The following is a 15,522-nucleotide window of genomic DNA, read 5'->3' on the forward strand; positions in this document are numbered from 1 at the left end:
CTCCGTGTCAGTTCCTGCTCCACTTGCTGGCTCTGTGTCAGTTCCTGCTCCACTTCCTGGCTCTGTGTTAGTTCCTGCTCCACTTGCTGGCTCCGTGTCAGTTCCTGCTCCACTTGCTGGCTCCGTGTCAGTTCCTGCTCCACTTGCTGGCTCCGTGTCAGTTCCTGCTCCACTTCCTGGCTCCGTGTCAGTTCCTGCTCCACTTCCTGGCTCCGTGTCAGTTCCTGCTCCACTTGCTGGCTCCGTGTCAGTTCCTGCTCCACTTGCTGGCTCCGTGTCAGTTCCTGCTCCACTTGCTGGCTCCGTGTCAGTTCCTGCTCCACTTCCTGGCTCCGTGTCAGTTCCTGCTCCACTTCCTGGCTCCGTGTCAGTTCCTGCTCCACTTGCTGGCTCTGTGTCAGTTCCTGCTCCACTTCCTGGCTCCGTGTCAGTTCCTGCTCCACTTGCTGGCTCCGTGTCAGTTCCTGCTCCACTTCCTGGCTCTGTGTCAGTTCCTGCTCCACTTCCTGGCTCTGTGTCGCTTCCTGCTCCACTTGCTGGCTCCGTGTCAGTTCCTGCTCCACTTCCTGGCTCCGTGTCAGTTCCTGCTCCACTTCCTGGCTCTGTGTCGCTTCCTGCTCCACTTTCTGGCTCCGTGTCAGTTCCTGCTCCACTTTCTGGCTCCGTGTCAGTTCCTGCTCCACTTCCTGGCTCCGTGTCAGTTCCTGCTCCACTTCCTGGCTCTGTGTCAGTTCCTGCTCCACTTCCTAGCTCCGTGTCAGTTCCTGCTCCACTTCCTAGCTCCGTGTCAGTTCCTGCTCCACTTCCTGGCTCTGTGTCAGTTCCTGCTCCACTTGCTGGCTCCGTGTCAGTTCCTGCTCCACTTGCTGGCTCCGTGTCAGTTCCTGCTCCACTTCCTGGCTCCGTGTCAGTTCCTGCTCCACTTCCTAGCTCCGTGTCAGTTCCTGCTCCACTTCCTGGCTCTGTGTCGCTTCCTGCTCCACTTTCTGGCTCCGTGTCAGTTCCTGCTCCACTTCCTGGCTCTGTGTCGCTTCCTGCTCCACTTTCTGGCTCTGTGTCAGTTCCTGCTCCCCTTGCTGGCTCTGTGTCAGTTCCTGCTCCACTTCCTGGCTCTGTGTCGCTTCCTGCTCCACTTGCTGGCTCCGTGTCAGTTCCTGCTCCACTTCCTGGCTCTGTGTTAGTTCCTGCTCCACTTCCTGGCTCTGTGTCAGTTCCTGCTCCACTTCCTGGCTCTGTGTCGCTTCCTGCACACACCCATGGCAGCTCCCAGAGTTAGCTCTGTCCCAGTCCCCACCCGGGTTCCAGCAGCTCCCAGAGTTAGCACTTTTATCCATTGTGTATCATTCCAGATCAACACTTCTTTCTCTTTGTTAATATAGCACTTTTTGAATTTTCAGAACTGGTGATGCATACGGGCAGCATATTTACACATGAGCATTAAGCTAATTTCAGTAGCTGCCACGTTAGATTAATATGTAATATATAATATGGAGTACAACTTATTTTCTGCCAAACACTGCTCAAGCAAACAAACAACAGCAACAACAATTATTATTGCTTTGGTACAAATCTTACGATGCCCTATCTCGCACGGTAATCACCTTTATTAACCTTTCATCTGCGATGTGCAGCCTTTACCAAGTAAGCATGCCTGTTACATAACACGGAGTAATTAAAAGACACATTTTAAAGTTATTTTGGAAAAATTGTTATGAAGAATATCTAAAAGTTGGCAGAGTTATTACAGCTTGGGATTATATTGATATTCATGACCTACTCAAATTTTGTTCTTGAGGATTATGATGTTATTAGAACGTCTCAGTTGGATTGCTGTCTTGCAATTATTATCTTATTTAAAAAGGATTTCAGAGATAATTAACGCTGAAATCTCAGTGGAAACAGCATGAGGACAGCCTCACTTTAATATGTAAAGATTTCCGACCATCTCCCACATTCACTGCAGGTAACATTTTACTATCTCTTGACAAATGCTGCCTCCCATCTTAGTGCCAATGATCTGGCTGCTGTAATCTCATCTCAGTTTTATAATGTCAGCTGAACACTCAATTAGATAATTGCCTTGTTAGCTCCTTAAGAGGTTTATTCCATATTTCACCCAATCTTTCAAAGTTTGCTGTTTAGTTTCTCGCTATTATTATTCAAATTCTGGGACAAACTGCTTCCTTAATGGCTTAATTAGTAAATGTACTACCCACACTGACCAGGATAGTCCTGGGTCCCTGCTTGCTGCTGAATGGAAGCAATGTTAAGGGAACTACAATTATCATAGAATTATAAAAAAAATACAGCACAGAAGGAGGCCATGGTGCCTCTTTGAAAGAGCTATCTAATTAGTCCCACTCCTCTGCCCTTTCCCCAGTGCCCTGCAATTTCTTCCCCTTTAAGTATTTATCAAATTCCCTTTTGAAAGTTATTATTGAATCTGCTTCCTCCACCCTTTCAGGCAGTGCATTCCAGATCATAACAACTTGCCGTGTAAAAAAAATTCTCCTCATTTCGCCTCTGGCTCTTTTGCCAATTACCTTAAATCTGTGTCCTCTGGTTACTGACCCTTCTGTCAACGCAAAAAGTTTCTCCCTATTCACTATCAAAACCCTTCATTATTTTGAACGCCTCTATTAAATCTCCCCTTAACCTACTCTGCTCTAAGGAGAACAACCCCAGCTTCTCCAGTCTCTCCATGTAACTGAAGTTCCGCATCCCTGGTGCCATTCTAATAAATCTCCTCTGCACCCTTTCTAATTAGCCTCAGTGTCTTGAGTTGGGAAAGGGAGAATTATCCCAAGTTACTGCTCTTGATATCCAGTCAATACTGCTGGAAAGTACATGTGTGTGGTGATAAGATCGGGACAAGATCACTGCTGCTTACCATCGTCAAATACCCTGCCAACGATCACTCTGCAGGCTACCAAATGAGAAATGTCAGATTGGGCAAATAATTGGAGGGCGGCTGGTCCAACTCGGGTATGAAGCTGAGAGCGGGGGGAGAAAACTGAAGGTGGAACAAAGTAAGAGCAGCAGAATAAATTTCTCTGCTCACACCAGGACATTGTCCCCATTGAAGAGTTCTGTGCTCTGGAACCACAGGTCCCAGATATTAGTTAGTACATTATTTACTGAGTGACTTTGTGTTTGTCGTCCGTCATTCTAAATATCTATGTATTTTTACTGAGAACTGAGAAATTAAGTACCACACTCACTCACGCAGTGCGAAGGATCGCTGTGTTCTGTATTGCAGGACTAGGGAAGCCTCTGACCACAGTGAATCCTACACTCATTGAGAATGCAGCAATTTGGCTTGTCGCAACTAAAGACAAAACTGCATGCACAATTCTTAAACTAATATTACTATAACTGTATAATGTAACTGCGGATACATTATAGAAACTCATGAGATATGATTTATAGTCCACAAAGGGGGCATTGACTGCTGACAGACATTCTGCTCACTTTTGTTCTATATTTTCTATTTTAACATTACTAACTTATTTTGGTTTCCGTTACTTGACAGTTTTGTTGCTGTTTCAGTGCTAATAAGCTTAAAGGAATGAATTATAATAAAAATCACACCAGCGACCCCCGCATGTGCACAAAACATAGCTGGCAGTAAAGTGTCACTGTGCTGTAGTATTTGATTAGCGAGTATTGTATTCCGCACTTTCACTCTCCTTGTCATTCTCTATTTGTATGTTGTGAAGCCACGTCACTCAATATCGACAATCCATGAAAACGAAGCTCTCGGCATCAATGAGGTAAACTGGTCAATCTGCATTAATAGATCTTGGCTTTAATTACTTACATTTTATTTGCCACCCACAGAATACAACCAGATAACCATTATGTTTTCAGATGGCTTTTGAAGCTTTAGTCTTTCTGCTGTGAAGGATTTAACATGGGAGTGTTGAGAGACTGGCCTGGGGTTTCCGCTAGGTTGCGCTGGTTTTTTTCAGTGCAAATCGCCCAAAATTGGCCAAACCGGCGCAAAAGATCGCGGAATTTTAAGTGCAAATTATGTTCAGCGGAAATGGAGTTTCTGCGATCTTTAACGCTGGTTTAAAAAACACCATGCTAGAAGCCTGCACCACCCACAAAACTGGCCACGCCCCCGATCAAATTAATCCCCATTGCGCGTTTGCGGGTCTTTGAGGGGGCTCTTAAAATTAAACCTCTTTTTAGGCACAAGGACACTAATAGGCACGTTTTAAAAGCTTTCAAATATTCTTTGATGAGGTAACAGAGAAGGTGGATCAAGGTAGTGCAGTAGATGTTATACTTATGGACTTTCGGAAAGCATTCAACAAAGTGCCACCCAGGAGGCTTATTAAGAAGATGGAAGTTTGTGGAATTAAGGGGAAAGTGGCGGTATGGACACAAAATTGAAAATGCTGGAGATACTCAGCAGGTCAGGCAGCATCTGTGAAGAGAGAAACAGAGTTAACGTTCAGGTTAATGACCTTTCGTCAGAACTGGAAAAAAAGCATAGAAACATAGAAGATAGGAGCAGGAGTAGGCCATTCAGCCCCTCGAGCCTGCTCTGCCATTCAATGAGATCATGACTGATCATCCAAACTCAGTACCCTGTCCCTGCCTTCTCCCCATATCCCTTGATTCCTTTAGCCTTAAGAAATATATCTAACTCCTTCTTGAATATATTTAATGAATTGGCCTCAACTGCCTTCTGTGGTAGAGAATTCCACAGGTTCACCACTCTCTGGGTGAAGAAATTCCTCCTCATCTCTGTCCTAAATGGCTTACCCCTTATCCTTAGATTGTGACCCCTGGTTCTGGACTCCCCCGCCATCAGGAACATCCTTTCTGCATCTAGTCTGTCTAATCCTGTTAGAATTTTATAAGTTTCAATGAGATCCCCTCTCATTCTTCTAAACTCCAGCGAGTATAAGCCCAATCGACACAATCTCTCCTCATACGTCATTCCTGCCATCCCAGGTATCAGTCTGGTGAATCTTCGCTGAATTCCCTCCATGGTAAGAACATCCTTCCTCAGATAAGGCGACCAAAACTGCACACAATACTCAAGGTGTGGTCTCACCAAGGCCCTGTACAACTGCAGCAAGACATCCTTGTCCCTGTACTCGAACCCTCTTGCTATGAAGGCCAACATACCATTTGCCTTCTTAACCGCCTGCTGCACCCGCATGCTTACCTTCAGCGATTGGTGCACAAGGACACCCAGGTCTCGTTGCACTTCCCCTTCTCCCAATCTATTACCGTTCAGATAATAATCTGCCTTCCTGTTTTTGCCACCAAAGTGGATAACCTTGCATTTATCCACATTATAATGCATCTGCCCAATTACCCAACCTGTCCAAATCATACTGGAGTTTCTCGGCATCCTCCTCACAGCACACATGCCCACCCAGCTTTGTGTCGTCTGCAAACTTGGAGATATTACATCTAGTTCCCTCATCTAGATCATTAATATATATTGTGAATAGCTGAGGTCCTAGCACCGATCCCTGCGGTACCCCACTAGTCACTGCCTGCCACTCAGAAAAAGACACGTTTATTCCAACTCTGTGCTTTCTGTTTGCCAACCAGTTCTCTATCCAAGTGAGTACCTTGCCCCCAATCCCTGGTGCTTTAAAAAGCAGGAAATGGAACAGATTTTTAAGCAAGTGTGGGAGCCCTTGCCTTGAACTAGAAAATTTCATTCACTTTGCTTCCAATTTCCACCCTTCCCTCAACTTCACATGGTCCATCTCCGACTCTTCCCTTCCCTTCCTCGACTTCTCCGTCCCCATCTCTGGGGATAGGTTATTGACAAACATTCACTACAAGCCCACTGACTCCCACAGCTACCTGGACTACACTTCCTCCCACCCCACTTCCTGTAAGGACTCTATTTCATTCTCCCAGTTTCTCCGTCTCTGCCGCATCTGCTCTGACGATGCCACCTTCCACACCAGTGCTTCCGACATGTCTTCCTTTTTCCTCAACCTAGGATTCCCCTCTACTGTGGTTGACATGGCCCTTGACTGTGTCCGTCCTATCGCCCGCACTTCTGCCCTCACCCCTGCCCCTCCCTCCCGGAACCACGATAGGGTTCCCCTTGTCCTCACCTTTCACCCCACCAGCCTCCACATTCAACGGATCATCCTTCGCCATTTCTGCCACCTCCAGCGTGATCCCACCACCAAACATCTTCCCCTCACCTGCCCTTTCAGCATTCCGAAGGGACTGCTCCCTCCGCGACACCCTGGTCCACTCCCTGTCACCCCCAACACACCTTCCCCTTCACCCGGCACCTTCCCGTGCAAGCACAGGAGATGCAACACAAGCCCTGATACCTCCCCCCTTCCCACTGTCCAGGGCCCTAAACACCCCTTCCAGGTGAAGCAGCGATTTACTTGTACTTCTTGTAATTTAGTATGCTGTATTCGCTGCTCACGATGTGGTCTCCTCTACATTGGTGAGACCAAACGCAGATTGGGTGACCACTTTGCGGAACACCTCCGTTCAGTCCGTAAGGGGGACCCCGAGCTTCCGGTCGCCTGTCACTTTAATTCTCCGCTCCACTCCCACTCTGACCTCGCCGTCCTCGGCCTCTTGCACTGTTCCACTGAAGCTCAGCGTAAGCTCGAGGAACAGCACCTCATCTTTCGATTAGACACTTTACAGCCTTTTGGGCTCAACATAGAGTTCAACAATTTTAGATCATAACCTCAGCCCCTATCATATTTATTTTTTTCCACACTTTTTTTCTTCCCTCACACATGGCAGCTGTCTTTCATTCTGCCAGCGCAATTTACACTTCATCTAGAGCCATCTTTTGTTTCTTAACCTGTCCCATTACCAACTCCTTTTGCTTTGAATATCTCTTAATGTCTCTTAACCTCTCCTGCCTTCCATCCTATCACAGACCTTCCCTTTTGTTCTTTCATCCCCTCCCCCCTTTCCCAGCTCCTACATTTGCTTAAAAACCTGTTCCATTTCCTGCTTTTTTCCAGTTCTGGGGAAAGGTCATCGACCTGAAACGTTAACTCTGTTTCTCTCTTCACAGATGCTGCCTGGCCTGCTGAGTATCTCCAGCATTTTCTGTTTTTATTTCAGATTTCCAGCATCTGCAGTATTTTCTTTTTATTTTGGATACAAAATTGGCTCATTGACAGGAAGCAAAGGTTGATGTATGTTTTTCAGACTGGGAGATGGTTTGTAGTGGTGTTCCCCAAGGGTCAGTTTTGGGTCCATTACTCTTTTCAATTTTTATAAACGACCTAGACTTGGGTGTAGGGAGCAGCATTATAAAATTTACAGATGATACGAAACTTGGCAAAGTAGTAGATAGTGATGTGGATAGTTGTAGACTTAAGGATGACATAGACAGGATGGTGAAATGGGCAGAAGCACATGGAGTTGAATGCGGAGAAATGTGAAGTGATGCACTTTGGGAGGACTAATATGGAAAGTCAGTATACTATAAATGGCACGATTTTGAAAAGTATAGATGAGCAGAGAGACCTTGGTGTCCCTATACACAAATCCTTAAAGGTGGCAGGGCAAGTTGATAAGATGGTTATAAAGCACATACTTCGGTTTATAAATAGAGGAATAGAATATAAAAGCAAAGAGATCGTGCTAGAATGTTATACATCACTGGTTAGGCCTCAACTGGAGTATTGTGGACAATTCTGGGCCCCACACTTCAGGAAAGAGGGAAAGGCCTTAGAAAGGGTAAAGAGGAGGTTTACCAGGATGTTACCAGGGATGAGTGACTTCAGTTATGAGGAGAGGTTGGAAAAGTTAGGACTTAGAAGAGAGAAAGTTAAGAAGTGACCTAATGGAGGTTTTCAAGATGATGGGAGGTTTTGATAGAGTAGAGAGAAAAACTATTCCTTCTGGTGAGTGAGTCAATAACCAGAGGTCGTAGATTCAAAATCATTGGCAAAAGATCGAGAGGGAAAATGAGAAAAAAAAATTTCGGAGAGGTGTCGGGATCTGGAACGCTCTACCTGAAAAGGTGGTGGAAGCTGATTCCATAAATAATTTTAAAAGGGAGTTGGACAGGTACTTGAGGATGAGGAACTAACAGGGTTACGGACATAAAGCGGGGGTGTGGGACTAAGCACGACTGCTCTTTCAAAGAGCCAGCACAGGCACGACGGGCCGAATGGCCTCCTTCTGTGCTGTAAGTTTCTGTGATTCTATGATTATCTTTTAAGTTACTAAGAAACTGACTACTGTACATCAATATACCTAGTAAACGGTTCGGTATAGTTTTTTAAAGCCACTTTCAGTTATTTTAAACCTGGTTACTCACAGGTAGTGGACTCGACACGCTGATTAAAAATGCTTATTTTTTGTGATAAATCCATTTTCAGCTGTATTACTAAAGCTGCACCAGGTTACCACTCTTAAATATATCAAGGAATATTTTTAATGCAAAAATTTTCTTTAAAAAAAAAATGACGTTCTGAAACACTGCCTGATTGCGCTGGTCCATGGCAGATTTTATGTTCGGTGATATGCAAATCAGCTTGAGTGAAAACTTGAGGGAAAAAAAAACCCTTCTGAAAACTAGCGCAATTTGTGTCCAGATTGCCGATTGCACCCAAAGCGGAAACTCTTGGCCACTGTCTGTATTCTGGGACTAACAGCACATTTTAATTCTTTATAATCTTGATATAAATAGGAAACTCTAATCATATAATTAGCATCTTGAAAGTAAAAGATAATTACTGGAATAATTGTGTCCTGTGAGGGAGACTACAGGCATTCAACTTAAATATTCCATTTTCATCCAGATTTGAGAAGATCCATATATTGGTGCCAATACAGACTTCTCCAGGGGGTAACTAATTAAATAGAAATTCTAACAAAATTATTTTGCTGTTAAAGAAAGAACAGAGAGGAGAAGTATACCAGAAATGCCAGGATATACATATCAGGAATGGATGAACAGGCTGGGTCTCTTTTCTCTTGAAAAGAGAAGGCTGAGGGGTGACCTAATAGAGGTCTTTAAAATTATGAAAGGTTTTGATAGAGTAGACAGAGAGAGTGTGTTTCCACTTGTGGGGAAGAACAAAACTAGAGGCCATCAATATAAGATAGTCACCCAGAAATCAAATAGGGAATTCAGAAGGAACTTCTTTACCCAGAGAGTGGTGAGAATGTGGAACTCACTACCACAGGGAGTGGTTGAAGCAAATAGTATAGATGCATTTAAGGGGAGGTTAAATAAACATATGAGGGAGAAGGAAATAGAGGGGTGTGCTGATAGATTTAGGTGCGGAAAGGCGAGAGGAGGCTCGAGTGGAGCATAAACGCCAGCATGGACTGGTTGGGCTGAATGGCCTGTTTCTGTGCTGTATATCCTGTTTGACTGTTTAGAAATGCAGTCAGCAACATTTGAGAGATTTGCGTTTCCTGCTGAAACAGCCCTACTGCTGAATTTTACATTCTTTAAACAATTCTACCTTTTGCAATTTGAAGTAAATTACTGCATAAAAATGAACCTTTTCACAAATCTCTCAAAGGTTATTTTGGTTCTAAATGTGCGACCTTAAAACTGGAAGCTGACCTGTTTGCGTAGCGGAACCAAGATCGAGCCTCAGCTAGTCAGGCCAACTTTCTGCTGCGTTGATGCCTGTCAGATTTTTGGGTGGTCCTGCATCCTGGTGGCCAGAGCTACTGCCTGAAACTGGCAGAAAAAAAAGAAAGACGTGCATTTAAATAGCGCCTTTCACAGCCTCAGGATGTCCCAAAGCACTTTAAATCCAATGAAGTACTTTTGAAGTGTAGTCACTGTTGTAATGTAGGAAATGCGGCAGCCAATTTGCACACAGGAAGCTCCCACAAACAGCAATGCGGTAATAACCAGATAATCTGTTTTTGTTATGTTGATAGAGGGATAAATATTGGCCAGGACACCGGGGAGAACTCCCCTGCTCTTTTTCGAAATAGTGCCATGGGATCTTTTACGTTCACCCGAGAGAGCAGACGGGGCCTCGGCTAACGTCTCATCCGAAAGCCGGCACCTCCAACAGTGCAGCATCAGTACTACACTGAAGTGTCAGCCTAGATTTTTATGCTCAAGACTCTGGAGTGGGACTCGGACCCACAACCTTTTGATTCGGAGACCTCTTGCATAAATGATAATAGGGAGGAAAGTGATGACATTTAGACCCAGTGCCATTATTGTGTTTGCCCACCTGACTACTGCCAGATCCCCCCCCTTGCACACCGACCATGGGCAGTATTAGTTGGGAGGCAGCCATTTGGAGCAATAGTTTAAGGGGTTCTAAGGTGCTGTCAGCTAATCTGCAGTGTTGGAGACTTTTTCTGGCGGTCGCTTGTGTGTTTCCCACTTTAACAGATCTGAAATCTTACGTAAGTTCTGCATTCATGTTGCCTGCTGCTCCACATTGTTGCTCCTTTCTGTTCCCAATGCTAAATACAGCTCCCCCTTAACCTGCTGCTGCAGGCTCTTGACATGTGGCTTCACCATCTGATTTCCCACCTCCCAATCGGGGGCTGCCCATGAGGAACGTGTTTTGCGCTGACAGCTCGCCGGGCGCATTATAATGAGGGCTGACTAAGGAAATTGCACGGGTCCCCAGTCTGACTCCTCCAGGCGTGATCCGCCCATTGCCCTTATCTGAGGAAGAATGTCCTTATCTGAGGAAGGAAGTTCTTGCCATGGAGGGAGTGCAGCGAAGATTCACCAGACTGATACCATGGATGGCAGGAATGACGTATGAGGAGAGATTGGGTCGATTGGGCTTATACTCGCTGGAGTTTAGAAGAATGAGAGGGGATCTCATTGAAACTTATAAAATTCTAACAGGACTAGACAGACTAGATGCAGGAAGGATGTTCCCGATGGCGGGGGAGTCCAGAACCAGGGGTCATAGTGTAATGATAAGGGGTAAGTCATTTAGGACAGAGATGAGGAGGAATTTCTTCACCCAGAGAGTGGTAAACCTGTGGCATTCTCTACCACAGAAGGCAGTTGAGGCCAATTCATTAAATATATTCAAGAAGGAGTTGGATATATTTCTTAAGGCTAAGGGGATCAAGGGATATGGGGAGAAGGCAGGGACAGGGTACTGAATTTGGATGATCAGCCATGATCTCATTGAATGGCAGAGCAGGCTCGAGGGGCCGAATGGCCTACTCCTGCTCCTATCTTCTATGTTTACCGTGCGCGCACAAAAAGCACGATGGCATAGTGGTTAGCACTGTTGCCTCACAGCGCCAGGGACCCGGGTTCGAATCCGGCCTCGGGTGACTGTCTGTTTGGAGTTTGCACATTCTCCCCGTGTTTGCGTGGGTTTCCTCCGGGTGCTCCGGTTTCCTCCCACAGTCCAAAGATGTGCGGGTTAAGGATGATTGGCTATGATAAATTGACCCTTAGTGTTAGGGGGATTAAATACGTGGGGTTACTGGGATATGTGTTGGCGTTGGTGTAGGGGTTATGGGGATCGGGTGGGATATGTGTCGGTGCAGGCTCGATGGGCCGAAATGGCCTCTATCTGCACTGTGGGGTTTCTATGATTTCTGTGATAAACTCTCCACGGCCCTGTTTTATTTGCTTCCATTTTGTGTGTGGCTTTGGGGTCTGATTTTCCAGGAGTCTGTGTCTTGTGTGGAACTTGAGCAATATTTGGGGGAAACTGATCTTTGCTGCCACAGTCTGGGTGGCAGCAACATACAGTGCTGCTTTGCCCAATGGCGGCCTCCCCTGCGACTGCATCTCAGAATTGCATTTTCAACACTATTTGCTTGTCCCACCCAGGTGACAATTTGAACAGAAATTATTTACAGCGCAGGGTAGATTTTATACCCTGCTGTGGAGCTTTGTGCACTGTGAGGACAACAGCTGGCCCACTGGATTTTGGATCTATTGAAATGAATGGACGGAGAATCCTGCAGGGTTCGCCGAGCTCCATGTCTGAATTCGGGATGTGCACTTCTGGTTGAAATAAAATCATCAGTTAATAAAAATTAGCAAACATTTTAGAAAGGGCTCGCCTAATAATTTGCCTGGTCAACACAGTGTCCAGTATGGAACTGAGCCACTCGTAGATCGTGTTCAGTCACCAGCCTGAGGTCAGCTGGGGCGATGATAGGGATGCTACAGTTGATCACAGTGCGTCTGGGCTAGGCAAGGCAAACATTGGCCAAGGTTTCGCTATCCAGCGGATAATCCAGGAACGTGCATGTTTGTGGAGGTAGAGTGGGGAACAACATCGGGCTCCGCTGTAATGCACTCCCATTGTCGACTAGCCCACTGTCTCTGTCACTGTCCAGGCTCACATGCGAAAAATGGCCATTTGGGCAAGGTACTGGCTAACAGCCAGCGCACGTGGGCCTGTACCTCGGTGTGAGTCAGCGCCCACAGGAGAGGGGAGGAGATAATTGGAGAAAAAGGAGAACTAAAATTTAATTTTTGCAGCAGTATACAAGCTCAACAACATCTGCAGATTCACCAGTTTTATGCATTTCCACAAAGAACATTCATCCTGCCCAGATCATTTGAAGCTTGGGCTACTGGACAGAATGTCACACATAATAATGCATGTATGCACTGAAAGCTGTTGTGTAACCTGGAAAGTAATGGCAATGACGCATTTGTCACTGTAATGTGCCGGACGGTTAAAGACTAACAAGTTGTTGGATTGTCAGTTGCATGCTTTTCAACTTGATGATGCTGTGACTAAAGTAGGAAATTCCGTCTCTGCAACGTGTTAGATCAGAGACATTCCACTTGGTTGAGCCAGATTGGGTAGAAAGTGATGGCCTTTGATGTGAGGGAAGCGTGATAATGCCAATGGATACTAAATTGGCCGCACAAGTATAACTGCCAGTTGTGGAAAATGTCAGTGCATCAATAGTTACGGGCTATTAGTCCCATTGTCTACCGCAGTGCTAAGACTGTTAACTATTTGTTAGCTTGACTGCTTCACATCACTTTACATTAATGAAGTTTGATGGGATAAATATCTAGTTTTGAGTTTTTAATTCTGGCACCAAGTTCTGTGGGCGTTTGAGGCTCATTTGGGGGTGATTTGACCAGAAGGCGGGATTGGTGCCGGGCGAACAGGAAGTTCACCTGCTGGCACCGCCTGAGGCCTGGAGAGATTCCAGCTCCCAGGCCTCATTCCCATAATGTAAATCATTCCCTGGCCAGCAGGCGGGAGCAGCAATTCCGGCAACAGGAGGCCAGCAGGCAGGAGCAGGAATTCGGACAACAGGAGGCCGTCACCGGAACAATCCCCAGCAGTCAGTTAAGTGGATCGGGGGAGTCGGGTAATGATTGCGGTCAGGGAAGGAGGGGGGTGAGAAGCTCAGGGCAGAGAAGGCCTCAGGTTTCCTTGTGAGGCCCAGAAGATCACACCTCCTCCTGGCCCAGAAGGAAATCTTTTTCTTTTTAATTTAAACTTACCTGGACCTCTTCTGGCCCTTGAACCAGCTCATCTACCTACTATGATGAGACTATTCAAATTCATAATTTGAGACTATTACAGCTGATGGTCAAATAGCTTGACAACGCTCATTGTTAAAGCTCACCGATAAATAATGGCCACAAGGATGGGGTACAGAGAATAAGTGCTACCTGTGGATCCAAGCCCCAAATAAGTGAGTTAACACCTTCAGGAAATGAGTATTGGCAGGCTATTCAACTTTAGGGTGCATCAGAGCTGAACCTTACGCTGTCCTCGTCTGACATCTGCAGATGTTGACTTGCAACTTAAGGCACTGGATAACAATCAAGTGGGACCCCTTGCTGATTTTCCTCTCTTCACCTATGAATATTGAAGCCATGTGTAGCACTCCCTTCCCACTACCTCACCTGAGATCAACTAACTCATGAACAAAACAACAGACAGTCTTTGTATAAGTAGACTGATTGATTGTACTGTTGCAATGCACTCAATGATTGTTGCACTGTTAAATATTTTGAATTAATATGTCGGGGGGAAAAAAAGTCACTGTTACTTTCCTTGGCTTTGATTGCTGTAGCTTGTGGATGCGACAACAAAACTGAACAGGGATCAGCATCAAAGCAAAGGCACTCAAAAGGGGCCCGAGAGGTCACTACTGCAGAACACTGACTATAACCAGGAAGCCCTGGTGATCTTGGAAGAGGAGTAAGAGCAAGCTGTCAAATCACGAGCAAAGGTGAGCGCCACACTTCCTCGCTACCAAGCCCAGTAACTAAGCAATTATTTGAGATTGCAAAAATAAACATGCAGTGTGACACAATGTGATGTTAGCACAAGTTTGCTGCTGTGCACATTAAAAAAAAACACTGGCTAAGAAAGGGCTATTTGCATTCATTAAGTTCAGTTCTTTCGCAGAATGTGTACTATGGATATTGGCCAATTAATTCTGGCACGTAGCCAGCCTATTTGCTGAGCAAAACTGCAGAATGCGTACTTCACCTAAGGTCCCACTTTATTTAACCCTTGGGGTTGTTCCTCACAAGTGACATTAAAGGAGTTAATCAACTGCTTTTGGTTGGAATCCCGTAGCACATAATCCACCACACTATGGGGGAATGGGAGAGGGATTATTCTAAGCACCATTCTCACATGAGCCTTGTTAAATTTGTACCTGTATTTGATTTTCTGCTCATGGTTTTCGTTCAATAGTCTCTTTGCATTTACATTATTCGTGCCCATCGACATTTCACAGACCTGGTCATCATTTACAGGCTTCCTCCCAACACTTTGGCCTCGATATTAACCCTCACCCCCGTGACGGTCGGGGAGGGGGTTTGAAGAGGTAAGTACGGAGAAGGCGGCAGCAATCTGCCACGCATGCGCCCGACACCTTTTTTACGGCGGTAGATCGGCAGGACACTTAATTAACATATTTAAATTGGGTTCCTACGGTGCAAGTGGGAGCTCGATTTTAAATTGGCTGCTGCTGCATGGGCTTCCAGGGGTCGGGAAACTTGGCTGGGAAAGGGAGGCGGGAGCTGCCGGCTGCACGAGTTAAGTATCGTTTTCAGCACACCTTATGGGTCAGGAGGAGCAGGAGTGCTCCCCCCCCCCCCAGGACCCTCAAGGAAGCACTCGGCCTTCCCCGGCCCTGATCGCCAGCCTCCCCCCCACTGCCCCAACCACCAGCCTCCCCCCCCGCCCCGACCGCCAGCCTCCCCCCACTGCCCCGACCGCCAGCCTCCCCCCCGCCCGCCAGCCTCTACCCCCTGCCCCGACCGCCAGCCTCCCCCCACTGCCCCGACTGCCAGCCTCACCCCCAGCCCTGACCACCAGCCTCTCCCCCCGCCCCGACCGCCAGCCTCCCCCCCCACTGCCCCGACTGCCAGCCTCCCCCCCAGCCCCGACCGCCAGCCTCATCCCCCCCGCCCCGACTGCCAGCCTCCTCCCCACCCCGCCCTGACCGCCAGCCTCTCCCCCCCCGCCCCGACCGCCAGCCTCCCCCCCACTGTCCCGACCGCCAGCCTCCCCCCCCACGGCCCCAACCACCAGCCTCCCCCCACTGCCCCGACCGCCAGCCTCCCCCCGCGCCCCG

General features: G+C 46.8%; 1 protein-coding gene across 18 annotated transcripts in view; it reads left to right on the forward strand.

Moving 5' to 3' along the window:
• Positions 1-15,522, forward strand: part of mlip (muscular LMNA-interacting protein) — a 224,656-nt gene that overhangs the window by 184,591 nt on the left and 24,543 nt on the right. For 9 of the 18 annotated variants that reach the window (XM_085996500.1, XM_085996496.1, XM_085996501.1 and 6 more), the window contains 2 exons: positions 3,720-3,773; positions 14,005-14,163. The exons of 2 other annotated variants lie outside the window; for them this stretch is intronic. In XM_085996500.1, coding sequence (XP_085852626.1) covers positions 3,720-3,773; positions 14,005-14,136 — 186 coding nt within the window. In that variant the 3' untranslated portion in view covers positions 14,137-14,163. The remainder of the gene's footprint in view (positions 1-3,719; positions 3,774-14,004; positions 14,164-15,522) is intronic. 7 more of the 18 variants (XM_085996503.1, XM_085996504.1, XM_085996498.1 and 4 more) reach the window with 2 other exon arrangements.

Source organism: Somniosus microcephalus, chromosome 9 (genome assembly GCF_052327205.1).
Source record: "Somniosus microcephalus isolate GS21.2 chromosome 9, FLI_Smic_1.0, whole genome shotgun sequence".
In the NCBI taxonomy this organism is placed as follows: Eukaryota; Metazoa; Chordata; class Chondrichthyes; order Squaliformes; family Somniosidae; genus Somniosus; species Somniosus microcephalus.